At 43.6% G+C, this 17,911-nt stretch overlaps 1 protein-coding gene across 2 annotated transcripts in view; it reads left to right on the forward strand.

Moving 5' to 3' along the window:
- CDS1 (CDP-diacylglycerol synthase 1) overlaps positions 1 to 17,911 on the forward strand; it is a 69,234-nt gene that overhangs the window by 347 nt on the left and 50,976 nt on the right. The window contains exon 2 of one of the 2 annotated variants that reach the window (XM_058667074.1): positions 17,308 to 17,435. The exons of the other annotated variant lie outside the window; for it this stretch is intronic. Within the exon in view, the coding sequence (XP_058523057.1) occupies positions 17,308 to 17,435 (128 nt within the window). The remainder of the gene's footprint in view (positions 1 to 17,307; positions 17,436 to 17,911) is intronic. 2 annotated transcript variants of the gene reach the window in all.

The following is a 17,911-nucleotide window of genomic DNA, read 5'->3' on the forward strand; positions in this document are numbered from 1 at the left end:
GTCTTCTGCGCTGCCCTCGGGCCTGGCCCTGAGTTCCTCTTCCCCAGAGTGGGGTCGGCTACTGTGCCTTCCCTGGGGCAATCGCGAGCACCGCGCCTCGAGAGAGCTGGGTGATTTGCTTTGGTTGCCTTGAGCTGGTTTCCCACTGGGGCGCGGCACAGAGCTTTTCCGTAGATAAAGTTAGCTCTCAGCTTAAGAAGGGCACTTTGCGCGCCAACTGTCATTGGATCCTGCCACTGGAGGTTTGGCTCCGCGCGGCCACCTCATCAGCACTTTCGCTTCCCCTCTCCTTTTCCAGTATGATGGGTTTTTGCAGACTTGAGGCTGTCACACACGTGACACTGCCGTGACCTTCCAGCTTGGTTTGGGTCCACGCAGACTGGTCATGTACCGTGTCTTCTGGTAGATTCCACTGAACCCGACGAGTTCATGGATAAGGTGTTTGCACGCCCCTTTCCAGAGATGAACTTGGTTACACCTTTAAGGATAGAAAGATGTAATACGATGATTACATTTAAAGCTAGAAGAAGGCCATTGAGGGTGTGTTTAGATAAGGCATGGCGTCAGTTCAAGAACTTTTGAAGACATACCAGTTTTATGACCTCTCAGAGTGGACTGTGTTAGAAAATGGGGCCAAAGAAGGGATTGTTTTATGAAACTTTCTGCTTATCAGAATTCATTTTTATCTGTGAACTTGAAGACACAAATTATTCCTAGAAGCAGTCTTCTTTATGGAACCAAGCAGCTGCATTGCGGTTTAAATTACAGGAATATAAAGTCAAGTTCGGCACTTTTGAAAACTGGAACGGAGGCTTCCTGACTTGTTTTCCTCTGATGTGTGCTGTCGCTGAGACTTGCAGTTCTGGTTCTGGGAGGAGCCCACCTGGAAAGGTGACGGTGATGAACTTGATGTAACCCAAGGTGGAAAGGTCTAAAAGCCTCAGCAGTGTGAAGACAGAAACATGCCCGATTTTACGAGGGAAACTTGGAATCCGTGGAAGGACACTTGGTTTCTACTCTTGGTAGCTGTTGGAATAAAATGAGCAGAGGAGACACTGTGTTTCAAGGAGTTAACACAAAATGTAACGATTTCTGTCCACTATTGGTTGAAGTTAGGAAGCTAGAAGCAGGGGGCTGAGAATAGGCTGTGAAAAACTCCCTTGGCAACTAGGCCTAAAATAGAACTAATTCGGTTGGGATTTATTTTGTCTTAGGGCTGGTAGAATCAAGGAAGTACCAGCTTCCCCGTGTTGACTTCCTTCAGGGATGGAGTTAAGACAACACATGCTCAAGGAACAACCCTTTGAATTGCTTTTGTCTTTTAGCAGCATAATGTGCTTAAAATGAAAGCTACTTCTGTGGTGTGATTTGGACTCATTGAAGCTATTTGTGTGTGTGTGTGTGTGACTTGGCCATGTAGTTGACATGTACTTGTCTAGGAGCAGTGTCCTGCTGGTGGTCATGCATACACTTCCAGCTGGATTTTTTGACCATCAGCATTGCCATATGCAACCTGTTTTGCTAAGATGTCCTAGGGATGGAACCTGCATTAAGCTGTGCTAAGCTATTCGTTGTAGAGTTTATCACAAGGAGCTCCTGACAAAGTAGGAGACATTGACCTCTATCCTCTGCCTGTTTTTTTTTTTATCAGGGTGTGTCTTTGAATATACCTGTATTTCCAGGTCAAGGGCTGTTTTAAAATCAGTTTGCACGTTGGAGGGTGGTTAACCCTGTCAGGGGCCTTCTCTGTTCAAGTTGCAGTAAAGGCAAAACTCCTGGGAATGAAGGGAGGAGGTGTATGGTGATCTACTGGAGTCCATTCCCATGCATTGCCACTTTGTAATCTTTTTATCATGGGTGCTGTTGAAATTGTATTCCCATGGTGCAAGACGGGGAGCCGTAGGCTGAGTGAAGACTGTGTTGCAGAGAATCATCAAGGTAAAATAAATAATAAAAATAAAGTAATTCCTACCTGCAGGCTGCAGGGGGATGTTGCTGCTTTGTAAATGCTGGAATGGTACTGGGAAAATGGCAGAAGCCACCCTCTCAGGGTACCCCCCAAAATACATATGAGTTTGATGTGTTGGAATTCTGTTCAAGACTCATTGTGTTTGAAGGCAAAGTTGAACTGTACGTGGTGCTAACAGGAAAAGCTTTAAAGGGGTGGTGAGAGTTGAGCTGGGATTAAAAGCTCTCTCAGGACTCCCTCGGTAGACAAGGGCTGCAAAAGGACGTTTTAGGCAAAGGGTGTGTGTAGCTGTTTCTTGAGTCAGCATTTTAGGCCTGAATCTGAAACTAGTTTGGTAATCTGGCAGCATAACCTGTGCATGTCTGGGAGGTGGAGCTGGGTATTGGAGTCTTCTAAGGGGATTAGGCTTTGTCTCAGGAACTCTGGGAAGCCACAGGGAAAGTTTGCAGAGACATTGGTCTAGCGCTCTGGCATCAGTCTGTTTTGTGAGGGGGAGTGACCTGCCTCAAAGAACACCTGCTGGGAGGGTATTGCAGATGCTGCTGATAGGAACTGATGTGGGTTATGGGAAATCTGCATAAGAGGGATGATGTGTGTGAGGAGAGCACCTCAAGAAGTTCATGGGAATTGGATTTCAAAGATAAGTTTGTTTTGATGCAAAAAGTTCTGAAATCCATGCATAGTTTTCTCCATGAGCTTTTTGAAGATGCCTGGCATTTGTGAACTGAGTCCTGTTTTTGCACCACAGTTAAGTATGTTTTTTGAAAGAAGATTTACTTATATATCTGAAAGTCAGGATTACAGTGCAGGAGAGCAGGGGTGACTTCTTCCGTGTGCTGGTTTACTTCTCAGACTGATACAGCTGCCAGGCCAGGCCAGGCCACAGCCAGGAGCTTCTTGCAGGTCTCTCATATGGCTATAGGGGCCCAAACACCTGGACCACTGGGTGCTGTTTTTCCTAAGCCCATTAGCAAGGAGCTGAGACAGGAACTGATGTTCATATGGGATGTGTGCATTGCATGCTAAGTCACAGCACACGCCTAAAAGTTAAATATCTCAAGTCCATTTCCAATGAGCTTATGGAAGTACCCTTAAACTTCAGGTAATAATGATTGAGCCTGAGGTGATCAGAAGATTAATTGAAGAGGAGACACTTTTTGAAAGACAACTTAAGATTTTTTAGGATAGATGCCAACAAACAAAAAGCAGCCATTGATGTTCAGTTTAAATAGGAGTGTTTTGAGTTGGTTTGGCAGGTTTTGTCATTCTCTAACACATAGAGAAGTAAGTTGTGCCTAACAGGTGAAGAGTCTTGTTGTTTTCGTTCGAATAGAAAGGAGAGACGGAGGGCAGAGCCTTAGGAGGTGCCCAGAGCTTGAGCAGAGTTGGAGAAGCAGGGTTCTCCTGTGTGACTGCTGAGTGTGCAGCAGCCGGGTCACAGGCGGTTAGAGAAGGCAGGAGCACGCGGGGAAGGTTGTCTTGTTCGAAGGAGAGGAAGATTCAGTGAAGAATCAAGTTTGAGTGAAAACACTGCGAAGACTGGGTAGGTTCTGGAAGAGAATTGAGACACCTGAGGGCAGGGGAGCGAGAGAGAATGAGGGTGGAAATGGAAACCTCAAGGACAGAAGAGGGAAGGTGGAAGTGCCTGACTGCTTCCCTGAACTTCCTTGGGAAGCAGGGACCGAGAACCAGCAGGCTTTAAGAGAGCTTTGGGACAACTGAATTCAATATGTCCACGTCTATCTTAAAATAATAAGAAAGCTTCCCTACACATGGTTCTTACCCCAAACTAGAGCAAGCAGCAGAGCTGAGCCTAAAACCCATCTCGGAACCTCAGTCACAGACTAAACCGTTGGTTCTGTTGGCATTGACCTTGGTGTAAGCATGGATTCATTTTTAGAGAGTATGACCAAGAGGCACCTAACAGAACTATCACACTCAGTAAAGATCCACTTGGATACAATTTGTTGTGAACCAAACTTGGGCAGTTCTGAACTAACTCAGCAGTAGTAGTCCTAATAATTGATGCTTATGTGTGATTTAGAAATCCATCTTGTTTGCTCCTTTGGACAATTTAGATATACTTGGAGTATTACCATTTAGGAGATGAGCAAAAGAATATTCTGGAATTGCCACATGAATTTTATGTGTTTTCTGTGATCTTGACATTAAGGAGTTTTTCTTATTCAGCCTCCATCCCTGCGCCCCTCTCCCCCATTGTGAAAGGGAGTTTCGTTGTTGTTGTTGTTGTCTTGGATCTGTGCCTTCGTCCTCAGAACTAACACAAGCACACACAAACATAATGTATATAGCAGAGCATTCAACCCTATGGTAGTGTTTACAATCAAGAAGATGGAAGCTGAAAGTAATACAAGAAGCTTCCCAGGTATTTGGTAGGGAAATAGAACTTCTTGTTACACTACCGAACATTTGACAGTAGAAAGTCCCCTTTGTCCCGCTAACAGCTGTGTACAGGATGCAGCTCTCTCAAGGTGGCTGCCACTGGTGATTCTGCCTCAGCCTTTCTTGTCAGGATTGGAGTCTCCGCTCGGTGTTGCTCCAGTGCTATGAAGTCAGCAGCCGCTGATGCTAACAGCAGTGACTGACAGTACTCCCCTCTCCCCATTTATAATTTAAGATTTTTTTAACAGTTATTTCTTTAAAGAACAATTTATTGATTTATTTTGAAAGTCAGAGTCACACGGAGAGAACAGTGATTTTCCACCCACAGGTTCACTTCCCGGAAGGCTGCAATGGTGAGGACTGGGCCAGGCTGAAGCCAAGAGCCAGGAGCTTCATCTGGGTTTCCCACGTGGGTGACAGGGTCCCAGTCACCTGGGGCCTCTTCCACTGCTTTTTCAGCAGGGAACTGGATGGGAAGTGGAGCAGCTAAGCAGCCGGAACAAAACCAGCAACCCTGAGCATGCCGGCATTGAAGGCAGAAGCATCACCTAGTACGCCAAGACACTGGCTAAATAATGACTGATTCTTTAAGGAAAAAAAAGTTTTCCATGAGCCTTTTCAGAGTTTGTTATTCTTCCCATGTGCTCCTAAGATGGTTCTGGGTTTAAGCATTTCTCCATCACTAGGCTTTATGACCGTTATCTTTTGGTCACTGCTTTGTATGAAAAGCCACTAGCTCTGTATGTTGTGTGCACCTTTGTGCCCGTCTCTTTTCAAGCTACTTTGTCCTCTGTGCAATGTGTTTGGCCTTTGAGGCTGTCCTTCCAGACAGAGCAGCTTCTTTCATTACTCTTGTTCTGAATTTGCATTTGTCTGCCTTAGGAGTGCAGAGCCTTAAGGCAGCGCCTGTTTTCCACATTTTTGATGTCCTTTTCTTCATGTCCTGGGTGCAGTGCCCTCCCTTCCTCTGCCCCGGCTCTTTACGCTGAGAGCTGGTGCCAGCCTGGTACACACAGATGTGGGTCTTTTTTTTTTTTTCCTTCTATTCTGTTTTCCATTTTATGCTACGATAGGCTCTGGGATTTCCCTTGTCCCTACCAACTGATTTCCTCCATATTATTATAATATTATATAGTCCTTCATTAGCAGTCAGAAGTCCATCATTCTGCTATTGAAGTGTATCCTGAAATTACACACAGTCTAGCATCCTATTGTCAAGATATATCCAACAGTTTCACTGGGAGTCCATCTTTGATTTGCAGGTGGAGACACACCCAGCACTATGTCTTCACATCTGGATATGTTAATCTCAATTACATAGGAACTATACATCCCCTTAAATGAAAAGCCATGAAACAGAATCAACAACAGGAATGAAGTTAAAAAAATCTACAACAGCATGGAGCTAAATAACATGCCACTGCATAACCAACGTGTCGATGAAGAAATGAAGAAGGAAAACAAGAAAACTTCTTTGAGAAAATGATGTTACTGTATGGCCTGTGAATCAGTGAAGAATTTAATAAGAGAAAATAAACTATTTTGAGGAAATGAAAGTAAAAGGAAAAATATCAAAACCCATGAGTTGCCGCAAAAACAGTATTAAAGGGGTTATTGATCTTACAATTTGCATGAAGGTTGCGTGGATCTCTTTCTAAATCCTTACCAGATTTCCTTAATGTGGTGTTCAGGCTTCAGCTTTTGAATGTATTATAAAATCCTCTTGTGACAGCTGATGCAAAGATTAAAATTTTCCAACGAGGTCATGGTTTTCTTCCAGTCTCGGAGAGCCTAGGCCCTTTGTCTTGCTTATCTGTGTGATCTCCCAGTGTTTTTCCTTCCCTTTGGTCTCCTGTTGTATTTCCTTTTATATTTAGTTGTCTTGAATTTTTCAAATATAGCTCTGAGAGGCAATGTTTTCCTCCTAGAGATGAATCACATAATCTGCTCTTTGAGCATTTTTAGGTGAACTAACAGATTTTTTTACTTTTTAAATCAAGTTTCTTTGCATCGCTTTAGATAAGGAAATAGCACTTGGAGCTGTAAGTAGCCAACCAGGTGAAGTTGTCACTTTGAGTTTCAGTTGGCTCAGGTGCGTCAGCTGCCTTGTGCTTGAGTCCATTCTTGGATTCTCCGTCTTGCGCTTGTTGTGTTAAACTATTTTTCTGCTCCCAGCCACCGAGAAGAAAGGTACTCTCTGTTATTCTGAGGAATGTTAACATAGCGTGTCATGAGTTGCACATGGACAATGCTCATCGCCTTTTAATTCCATATGTTTCCCACCCCCATGAGCCTTTTGAAGAGCCCTTGTGTCAGGCTCTGGATGTGCAGCTGTATTGGATTTGGTTGGTGCATGTGTCTTGCGTGTCATTAGTGGCCCCGGGAAAGGTGGGGCAATGATAGTAGTGCTCTGGGAAGTTGTTTTATCATTGAGAATTCTGATATGCACGTAGGTGGTGTTATTACCGTTGATGGGTGTGTGTTGGTACATCTATTTTTATCGAACATTTTTTTAATGCAGATTTTAATTCAGCTTAAAGAAGATAGGTCACTTAGAGTCTTAGCAAGTGTCTTTTTCGGAGGCTTGGTTTAGTTGTGTACACTTTGTAATGTTTTCTGGATACCTGTGGTAGTGATGACTCTGAAAATAATCACCTTTATTTTTTTTTCCCTCCTGGAAGGGTGGAGTGTGTACTTTGTACCTGTGAGAAAAGGGATGGAGCTGGAATTTGATCGTCGCTCAATAACTCATAAAATTTTGTAGACATCTTAGAGTTTGGACTTTCCATTAGGTAGACTAATCACAATGGTGAAACTAGATATTTAGTATAAAATAGAGTTTGCAAATACTTGCTTCTATGTACTATCCATTTAAATTTTGTAACAATTCTGTAGATAAGGGAGACAGTCTAGTTTACAGCTGAAAAAACACCCTGCTTAGAATTACAGAGTATTTAGAGCTGATATTTAGTCTATATTTTCTCTATCTCACACATACACACACACACACACTAAAAAATGTGAAGGAGAAATTATGTGATTCTGAATGTATAAAATTAAAATGTTTGCTTTGGAAATTTATATTCTATTATAACTTTCTATGATTTTAAAATAATCTGGCTTTTCTCAACCTGGGAGAAATTGGCATTGGGCTACAAATTTTTAACGAAAAACCTCCAATTCTGTATCAGCCACTAGTATTTAAATTCAGCAAACTAATGTATCTTAGGTGTTCCCTTGCTTGCCTGGTGACTAATTAGAAGAACTCCTCAGCTTTTATTTATTTTGTGGCTATTTACATTGTGATTCACCAATTCTGTCAGTGTTTCAGAATGTATTTGATGAGAATTATGTCATATTTTCAAATGACTACAGAGATGAATAATTAATTTAATCAATGAATGAAGATTATAAAATGGTTTTCCTCTGCCCAAGTTTGGTTTGTGAATTAAAATGATGTAAAATGAACAGGGGGAAAGCCATGTTTACAGTTGTGAAATATGATACTTAAGTAGGGTCAGTCAGATGTTTGAAGTTTAGCATCCTGAGGGTTGGAAAAGTGTAGTTGAGCCTGCACGATGGCTCAGCTAGCTAATCCTCCACCTGCAAGCACCTGCATCCCGTATGGGCACCTGTTCATATGCAGGTTGCTCCACTTTCCATCCAGCTCCCTGCTTGTGGCCTGGGAAAACAGTGAAGGATAGCCCCCGTTCCTTGGGCCCTGCACCTGTGTGAGAGACCAGGAAAAAGCCTCTTGACTTGTGGCTTCAGATCCGCTCAGTGCTGGCAGTTGTGGCCGTCTGGGAGTGAATCAGTGGATGGAAGATCTTTCTCTCTCACCTATTGGCTGGAAATCTGCCTTTACGTTAAAAATAAAATCTTTAACGGACAGGGAATAAAAGTGTTGCGGCTTAGTGTCAGAGGCAGTGAGTGGGAAAGGAGGGAATATGGAATGAATAACCGTTGTCCTGAAGGGTGCCTGGAAACAGCTATTCCTGGTCCAGATGCTTTCACCAAAGTGATTTCCTTGATGGATGTAAACTTGGCTTGAGGACAGCTCCTCAGCGCTACCTCTGTGCCTGCAATGTCTTAGAATCACTAGCCCAGAACATGGCAAAGAAATCTAATTTTTCACTGTCACCTTCTTGTCTCCCGTGGTTGTATTTTGGGGTGGGGTGTTCTGGGCTTCAACATGACCCTATTGGTGGTTCAACATGCTTGAGGTATGCTCAGTTCAATGACCTTTCTAACATCGGACTTGTTTTTTTATTCATACAGGAGAGGTATGACTTATTTTTTTGTGGCGTGGCATGGAGTGTTTGCTTAAGACTTACAGAACCAGCAAGATGTTACACTTTTTTTTTTGTTTTTTTTTTACATAAAGTAGACAGATACAGCTCAGGGAAGATAGAGTCTAGTCCGGCCAGAGGATCACCTGCCTGTGAACATGTTGGGCAGCTTTTGGCAAGAACAGTAGTGTTGCTTTTTGGCTTCCTCACTGAGGTTGCAGTTGAGTGTGTTTGCCACAACCCTTGGCCCACTATGTAAGAGCTTTGTGTAAGGCCAATAAAGACATCTGGGTTGATTACCGGCTGGCTCAGGTGAACCCAAACACCTTGGCAGTTCAAGTTGGGCTCTCTGCTCATCTTCCTGTCCCAGGTAAGACATTTCAAAATGCTGTGGTGCCATGGAGCAGTAAATATTTACTAAGCTTATGTGGGACTTAGCATTTTACCTCAGTGCTTTTAAGTCCAGACCTGGGGAACAGGATCAGTCTCATGTCCCTTTCAGGGTTGCTTTTGTTTTCTTCGTGCTAACTGCATGTGTGCATTTGGGCTGCCCGAGAATTAAGCTATTGAACAACTTTGGGACATGTGTCATGTAAAGGTCATCCCCCTGGACTTTTGCACCTGATCATCTTATTTAAAAGGGTCGGGATACCAGCTAGTTATATGAATGACTTACACCGCTTGGAGATAATCACAATTGGAGTTTTATGTTTGCTGTTTCCTTCCTTTTGGTAGATATTCAGTATAGGTTTACATCCTCAAACTGCCTTTGGTTTAGATCCCTTGCATATGTTGGGATTCCCATATGGGTGCCAGTTCACTCCCATCTGCTCTACTTCCCATTCAGCTCCCTGCCTGTGACCTGGGAAAGCAGTAGAGGATGGCCCAAAGACTTGGGACCCTGCAGCCACGTGGGAGACCTGGAAAATGCTCCTATCTCCTGGCCTTGGATGGACTCAGCTCCAGAAGTAAACTAGCAGATGGAAAAGCCTTCTCTCTGTCTTTCCCTTTCTCTGTAAAATCTGCCTTTCCAATTAAAAAAAAAAAACTTTTTAAAAATGTATGTTTGTGATGATGGTTATGATTCATAGTTAAAGAACATCACTTTTTCTTTTAAGGTTCTTTGGTGTTATCCCATGAATTTTTCCTTCAGGGATTTTTATTCCTGATTTGTAATTTAAAAGAGATGTAGTATATGTTTTGAGATGTGGCAGAATGGTGTGGCACTGGATAAAGATCCGAATGAGGAGAACACGCATTTCAGAAAATCAGGAAATTAGGTAGGGGTTGAATGTTAGAGATAGCGTGTTAGGCAGAGGGTGCTCTAGGCAGTGGTGCTGGAAACAGGAAGACTTGGCCTGACTGTGTTTGGGATCAGAGGTGATGGGGATGGTCATTGTTCCCTCAGCACACTGTCCCAGAGCTCACAGAGCTGTGGAGAGAGCAGCCAGCCAGCCAGACATACTGTATGGACTGGCCTGGAGACAGACTGCTCCAGGGACTGGAGCGCAAAGGGGGCAGGGTCTCTGCACCAGTTTGTTTTCTGCGGCTGCTTCAACAAGTCACACATTTGGTGGCTTAACCCAACATGGTTGTACTGTACTTAGAGTTCTGGAAGCCACGGGTCTAAAATGGGTCTTGGCTGGAATCCGGGTGCCAGTCTGACTCTTTCTGGAGGCTCTAGGGAGAAGTGTATGGCCTTGTCTGTTCCAGCTTATGGCCACTGGAGGTTCCCACGGGCCTTGGCTCCTGATCCCTTCTTCCATCTTCGAAGTCAGCATCCTGTCCTCATAGTTCATCCTGACTCGGATGTCCTCCTTTTCCTTCTGAGGACTTGGGTGATTATAGCTGACTCACCTGGCCCGCCCAGCATCTTCTCCCAATCGGAAGGGCAGTCGATTAGCAAACTTGCTTTTCCCTAGTGCCCTGAGTGTCCCTTGCACTGTACCGTACCATCTTCACAGTTTCCAGGAATAACTAGGGAATGCTGTGGGAGAGTGAGGGTAACTAGTACTCTGCCTTGGACAGGTTCTTGGAAGAAGCGCTTTCTCGTAGGGTTATCTGAGCTTCAACCTCAAGGAGAAGCAGGCAGTAGCCAGGCAAAGCAAGGCTCAAGAAGGAAGAGCGCTGCAGATAGAGGGTATGTGAAGAGGTGGGGACTTGGGCTGATGCGGGGAGTGCAGGAAGATTTGAGTTTTGCAGAGTGTGGAGTGGCAGGGTGGGTGTGAGGTGAGAGGGTTTATACCCGTGATGGAGTGACCAGGCTTGGTCTTAATCAATGGGCAGCTTCTGGAAGGCTCTTGTGTTGGCGGCTGATGGAACCTGATTGGCTTTTTTACTCCTGCATTTTACATGCTTCAGAAGAACTTTTGTTTTTCTGTTACTCGGGCATTGTGGTCCGCCAAGATCTGTGATGCTTAATCAGGAGCCTGTGAGGTGCACCTGCCTGTCGGACCACCTTTGTTTCAGTGGGCGACTGGAGCAGGGCTGCCTGCAGTGGAAGATTCACACACACACACACACACACACACACACACACACACACACGCATGCACATCTATACACATACACACATACATGCTATCTGAATTCTTCTACCCTAGCATAATTACTTTGAGATTTGTCTGTAATAATCTATGCATTAGTAATTTACCTTCTTGCCTGAGGTATTTTTACATCATATTGAAATAATATAATTCTGTTGTTTCCTAGTGGATATTTTGAGTTGTCTCTAATTTGGAGTTATTACAAATAAAGTTACCTTTGGATGTTTGTGTAAAACTCTTTGCAAGAACAGATACTTTTTTTTTAAAGATTTATTTATTTTATTACAAAGTCAGATATACAGAGAGGAGGAGAGACAGAGAGGAAGATCCTCCGTCTGATGATTCACTCCCCAAGTGAGCCGCAATGGCCGGTGCGTGCCAGTCCGAAGCCGGGAACCAGGAACCTCCTCCGGGTCTCCCACGCGGGTGCAGGGTCCCAACGCATTGGGCCGTCCTCCACTGCTTTCCCAGGCCACAAGCAGGGAGCTGGATGGGAAGTGGAGCTGCCGGGATTAGAACCGGCGCCATATGGGATCCCGGGGCTTTCAAGGTGAGGACTTTAGCCACTAGGCCACGCCGCCGGGCCCAAGAACAGATACTTTCATTTCTCTTGGTTAAATATCTAAGAATGGACTAGCTGGTTCATCTTGTGGATATATACTTAATTTTTAAAGAAACTGGCTATTTTCCAAAATGTATGCTTTAAAAAATTATTTGAGGGCCCGGCGGTGTGGCCTAGCGGCTAAAGTCCTCGCCTTCAACGCCCCGGGATCCCATATGGGCGCCGGTTCTAATCCTGGCAGCTCCACTTCCCATCCAGCTCCCTGCTTGTGGCCTGGGAAAGCAGTCGAGGACGGCCCAATGCACTGGGACCCTGCACCCACGTGGGAGACCTGGAAGAGGTTCCTGGTTCCCGGCATCGGATCGGTGCACATCGGCCCGTTGCGGCTCACTTGGGGAGTGAATCATCGGATGGAAGATCTTCCTCTCTGTCTCTCCTCCTCTCTGTATATCTGGGTTTCCAATAATAATAAAAATCTAAAAAAAAAATTATTTGAAAGAATTTCAGAAAGCAAGGAAAAGACAGAGATCTTCCATCTACTGCTTCACTTCCCACAATGACCGCATTAACCAGGCTGGGCCATGCCAAACCTAGGATCCTGGAACTTCTTCCAGGTCTCCCAAATGGGTGCAGGGGCCCAAGCACTTGGGCCATTTTCTATTGCCTTCTCAGGAGCATTAGAAGATTGCTGGAACAGAAAAGCAGTCAGGACAAGCACAGGTGCCCATATGGGATCCTGGCACCACAGGTGAAAGATTAGCTTTCGTGTCCTTCTTTGCTGGTATCCCATGTGGTTGCCAGTTTGAGACCCAGCTGCTCCTCTTTGAATTCAGCTCCCTGCTGTGCCCTGGGAAAGCAGCAGAGGATGGCCCAAGCCACCAGGTGCCTGCGCTCAGGTGGGCAGCCCAGAGGAGATCCTAGGCCCCTAGCTTCAGACTGTATAGCCTTGGCCGTTGCAGTCATGTGGGAGTGAACCAGGGATGGAAGATTCTCGTCTGCCTCACTGTCTTTCTCTCTGTCATTGTGACTTTCAAGAAAAATAAATAAATCTTTTTTAAAAATAAAAAGTAAATGATCTTCTGACATTTGTAATAAAATTAATGAAACTGAAAATCGTTAGGCTAAATGAAATGTTAGGCCCAGAACATTGAATGTCATGTGTTGTCTTAATTGTGGAGGTTAAAACACATAATATAAAAATTGCATGAATGTCACATTATTTTATATGCAGTTATAAATATTGCTTCACTGAGTTATATCATGTACATGACGATATGCCTTTCTTTGCCCATGTTATGAGCATTTTCACGAACCTCTCAATTTATGACACTGACATTCCTGTTTTTATGGAAAAAAAGAATATATGTGTGTATCTGTGCATATCTATATAAGAAATGGATATGGCAAAATACTAAAAATTGTTTATTCTTAAAATTGAAAAAATATGTTCATTTTTTAAAAATTCCATAAGCAAACCAAAGCCCAGAAAGAGTTTCCATTTTTCCACATTTTCCGTAGCATCTGATAGGCTGTTTCCTAAGCGTACCCATTCTGGTGGATACATAGGGACATCACTCTGTGGTTTTGATTTGTATTTCCCTGATGACTAATGATATTGGACATCTTGTTATGTGCCTGTTTGCCATCTGTGTACAGCTTTTGGCGAAGTGTCTGTTCAAATATTTGCTCATGCTTTTTAATTGACTTGTTTTATTATTGTATTTTGAGGCGCCCTTCCTGCACGCTAGCTGCACGTGCTGTAGCAGCTGAGTGACGTGCGTCCAGTTGTTCCCAGCCTGGGGCTTGTCTTCTCCTTTCTCGTTCTCTTGGGGTTTGGTCTGGCCCTGCCAAGGCAACAGTAGGTGGGACTTTGAAATTCAATGAATCTATGTTAGGTTGATTTTTAAGTTGATACTTTTTATGGCCTGTGAATGATATCATAAATACCCAAATGGCTCTTGCTGGAAAAACAGTGACATTATATATTTCTTTAGTGGATCATGCTTTTATTATCATATGTAAAAAAAGTCTTGCCTAGCTCAACCCAAATCCTAGAGATTTTATGGACGCTTTATTGGTTTATGGAAATATTTATGATTTTATTTTTCTGAATGGTGTGAGGTATGGGTCAAAGCTTTTTTTTTCCTATTTATCTCTATACCATTTATTTAATTACCACTGCAACTTGATTTGATACTCAGATGTATATTGGATTTTCCTGGACCTTCTATTTCTGTTCTATTGATCATTGTTCTCAGTGATCTTATCTATACCTATTTTTTTTAAGACTCAGACTGTAAATTTCCATGCAAAGCCTTGCTGCAATGTTTATTGGGGTTGCCCCGAATATACATGTCTATTTGAAGAGGATTACCGTCTTCTGCATGATTTCAAATCCCGGTGAGGTTATTCAGAGCCTTGTAAACTTGAGTATTTCATTTATTTAACATCTCTGAGCCCACTTTTTTCCATCTACAAAATGGAGGCAGTTATTTACTTATCTCTTTGGTAATGATAGAAATAAAACAAACCAATGTTTATAACAAGCTTTGCTTTGTTTTCTCAGTACACGTTTAGTATACAAACTGCGTTTACAGGCAATAAAATGAAGTGTTGTTTTTTCCAACTTTTAGACATAGCTTAGCAGAAATATCTTCATTCTAGCTTTGTAGTTGGACCAGAGTAATCCCTATGGTCAAAAGTCCTTATTTTAAGTAACTGGAACTGAAGCCCCACATTGAGTGACGTGCGCAAGAATCCTGGCCTGGCATGAGCAGGCGAGAACTTATTTTAAGTGTTAGCATAAGTTTGCATACTTAGCTCATTCAACACGTATTTGTCTAGTGCCTAATAAATGCCAGTCCCTGTATAGGTCCTCAGCGAGGCTGCTGGCATTTAGAGAAGCCTGTTTTGTTATACCAAAATTTATGCTTCCCTGGCAATTGTAGACAAGCGGAGAGGTCATTTTAATTAGACTAATAAGTAAACTAGATAGAATGGAGATAACATAGTTGGAGAACAGGTAATGTCAGGGGTCAAGGAAGAAATTTCCTGAAGAAAATGATCTTGGTGGACAGCATGGTGGGTACAGCGGGTAAAGCTGCTGGCTGTGACTCTGCATCTCATATGGAGTCCTGGCTGCTCCGCTTCCTGTCCAGCTCCCGTGTGGGAGACCTGGAATACATTCCTGATTCCTGGCTTCAGTCTTGCCCAGCTCCAGCTATTGCAGCCGTTTGGGTAGTAAGCAAGAAAATGGTAGATTTCTCTCCCCTCGCCCCTTGCTCTGTACCTCTTTCAAGCAAAATAGATCTTTTTGAAAAATGAAGGTGACTTTGAAAATAAGACCATGGCGGGAACTGGCACCAGTATCCAGGCTTGGAGGACAGAGCAGGGAGGTTTGGAATGGGGCATATGCGGAGAAGTGAGTGCAGTTTCCTACTGTGTCCACACGGGAGCCTTATGAATGCAAGAGATGATGTTGTGTGCCTTACCAGGGAGGTCCCCTGCTGAGAAGCACAAGTGGTGCTAGGTACTTTAGCTTTGTTCCAGTGGCTTTCGGCAGTCAGTGTGGAGATTGGAGCTGCTTTTGCTGTGCAATGAACTGTGCATCTGAGTGAGCAGAATGGATGGGCAGGACACAGCCCTAGGTGCAGGTGGAGACAGAGGGATTCTCATTGGTTGTTGGTTACAGGAGATGTGTGCACATGATGACCATTTCTGACCTGAGTAGGTGGAAAAACATGAATACAGAGGATGGGTAGTGTGGGGTGTAAGGGGGAGGGTCACTTTGCCTCTGTTGAATTTCTGCTGATGTTGGTGGAAAGCCCACCAGGAGAAACGGATTCTCGGGGGTGATCAGTGTGTGCACAGAGGGAAAGGGGAGTTGTGCCTGAGGTCAGACCCAACTTGGAAACCTCAGATTTAAATTATGAGTTAAGAAGCAGCAAGTTCTGTTTGTGCATTGTGTAAGAGTCCTCTTCCTTTTCCCCTGGTCCCCAGTTACATTCTTATGTTCTGTTCCAAGACTGTCATCTTTGTAATAGAGGAAAATGCAGAACAATAAGGATACCTGCTAATAATTCTATAGTTGAATAATTGCTCTAAAATGCCACTGTTAAGGGATTATCTTTTAATTATTATTATTAGAATTAAAATTTAACTTTTTTAAAATTACTTTTTACTTGAAAGTCAGAATTATAGAGAAATCTTCCATGCACCGCTTTACTCCCCAAATAGCCTCGCTGGCCAGAGATGGGCCAATCTGGAGCCGAAAGCCAGGAGCTTCTTTTGGATTTCCCTCATGGGTGCAGGTACCCAAGGCCTTGGGCCATCCTCTACTGCTTTTCCAGGCCATACGCAGGAAGCTGGTTCAGAAATGGAGCAGCTGTGACATGAATTAGTGCTTGTATGGCATGCTGGAGCCACAAGTAGAGGTTCAGACTGTCATGCTGTCACGCCAGTCTCCCAAACTTAAGGGGGTTTCAGAGAAGTGAGAATATAAAAAATATTTGTGCTTTGAAGCACAAAACAAAAACCAGAAGCTGGGCCTGGTGTGATGGCTCAGTGGCTAAAGTCCTTGCCTTGCATGTGCCGGGATCCCATATGGACAGCGGTTTGTGTCCCAGCTGCTCCACTTCCCACCCAGCTCCCTGCTTGTGGCCTGGGAAAGCAGCAGAGGATGCTCAAGGCTTTGAGCCCCTGCACTCATGTGGGAGGCCCAGAAGAAGCTCTGGCTTCCTGCTTCCTGCTTCAGCTTCGCTTAGCTCTGGCCATTGTGGCTATTTGGGAGAGTGAAACAGTCTGTCTCTCCTTCTAACTCTGCCTTATATGTATAAAGATAAACAAACAAATAAAAAAATCTTCTAAATAAAAAGATAAATATTATTAAAAAAAATAGTCTGGCCTCACCTTGTACCTGGAAATACTACTGTGACCACAAGAAGAGTCTGTCGCACCCCTCAACTGTAACACACACAAATGCTGTACGTGCATGCTTGGCAGTTAGTTTATAATAATTTTTTGGGAAAAAAATGCTCACCACTGAAGCATACACTTATGATCACAGTTTAGTCATCCGTAAAGTAGAAATGATTATGTTCACTTGGCCAGCTTCATTGGGTAATTTCTTAAGGGTCCATCAAAATAATGAAAGTTAAAACGCTTAAAATGTGTAGCAAATGCCATGCCTATGTAAGATACTGTTCTTATTGTTGATGTGATCTTATTTGTGAGCAGTTTAAAAAAGGGTATGTGAACACCTGGTCACGATGTTCATAGGAATAGCACCCATGTTCTCTTCGTTATGTGGCAAAGCAATCAGTATTTTATTTGGCTAGGTTTTAACCAAGATGATCAAACTTTCCTAACCAGGAAGCATAACAGTGCTTAGATATTCAAGACAAATTAAAAGCAGTTTCTTTGTTCCAGGTTATGCAACTCAGATCCCACACGCTGAGAAATGAATGCATGCACTGGCAAGCATTGGCTTCTTAAAAAAAATTGTTTTCCAAAGTGATTTTCCTTTTTCTTCAATTTTAGGAAACAGATATCGATGACAGATATGGAGATTTGGATTCCAGAGCAGATTCTGATATTCCAGATATCCCGCCATCCTCAGATAGAACCCCCGAGATTCTCAAGAGAGCTCTGTCTGGGTTATCCTCAAGGTATGGCCGGAAGGAGATGAGTGAATTTTGGTGCACAAGATAAGCTTTGAGGTTATCCTTGTCTGTGTCTATGTGGTGTACTTGGCTTTTTTTGTTTTCTTGTAATTTGTGGGGCTATGAGAGAGAAGGCTTATAGTTTGACCACTGAATATGTGAGCCATGGTCCTAGCCTACATTTTGGCACAGTGGGTCACAAAATGCTCTTGTTTCCTTCCTTCTTTCTTATTTTTTTTTTAAGATTTGTTTCTTTTTATTTGAAAGGCAGACTTACAGAGAGGGGAGACATAGAGAGAACTTCTATCCGTTGGCTCACTCTCCAAATGGTCACAATGGCTGGAGCTGAGCCAATTGGAAGCCAGGAGCTTCTTTCAGGTCTCCCACATGGGTGCAGCGTCCCAAGTCTTTGGGCCATCCTCCAGTGATTTTTCCACACCAAAAGGAGAGGGAACTTACTGGGAAACGGAGCTGCTAGAACA

The sequence above is a fragment of the Ochotona princeps genome, chromosome 7, assembly GCF_030435755.1.
Source record: "Ochotona princeps isolate mOchPri1 chromosome 7, mOchPri1.hap1, whole genome shotgun sequence".
Classification (NCBI taxonomy): Eukaryota; Metazoa; Chordata; class Mammalia; order Lagomorpha; family Ochotonidae; genus Ochotona; species Ochotona princeps.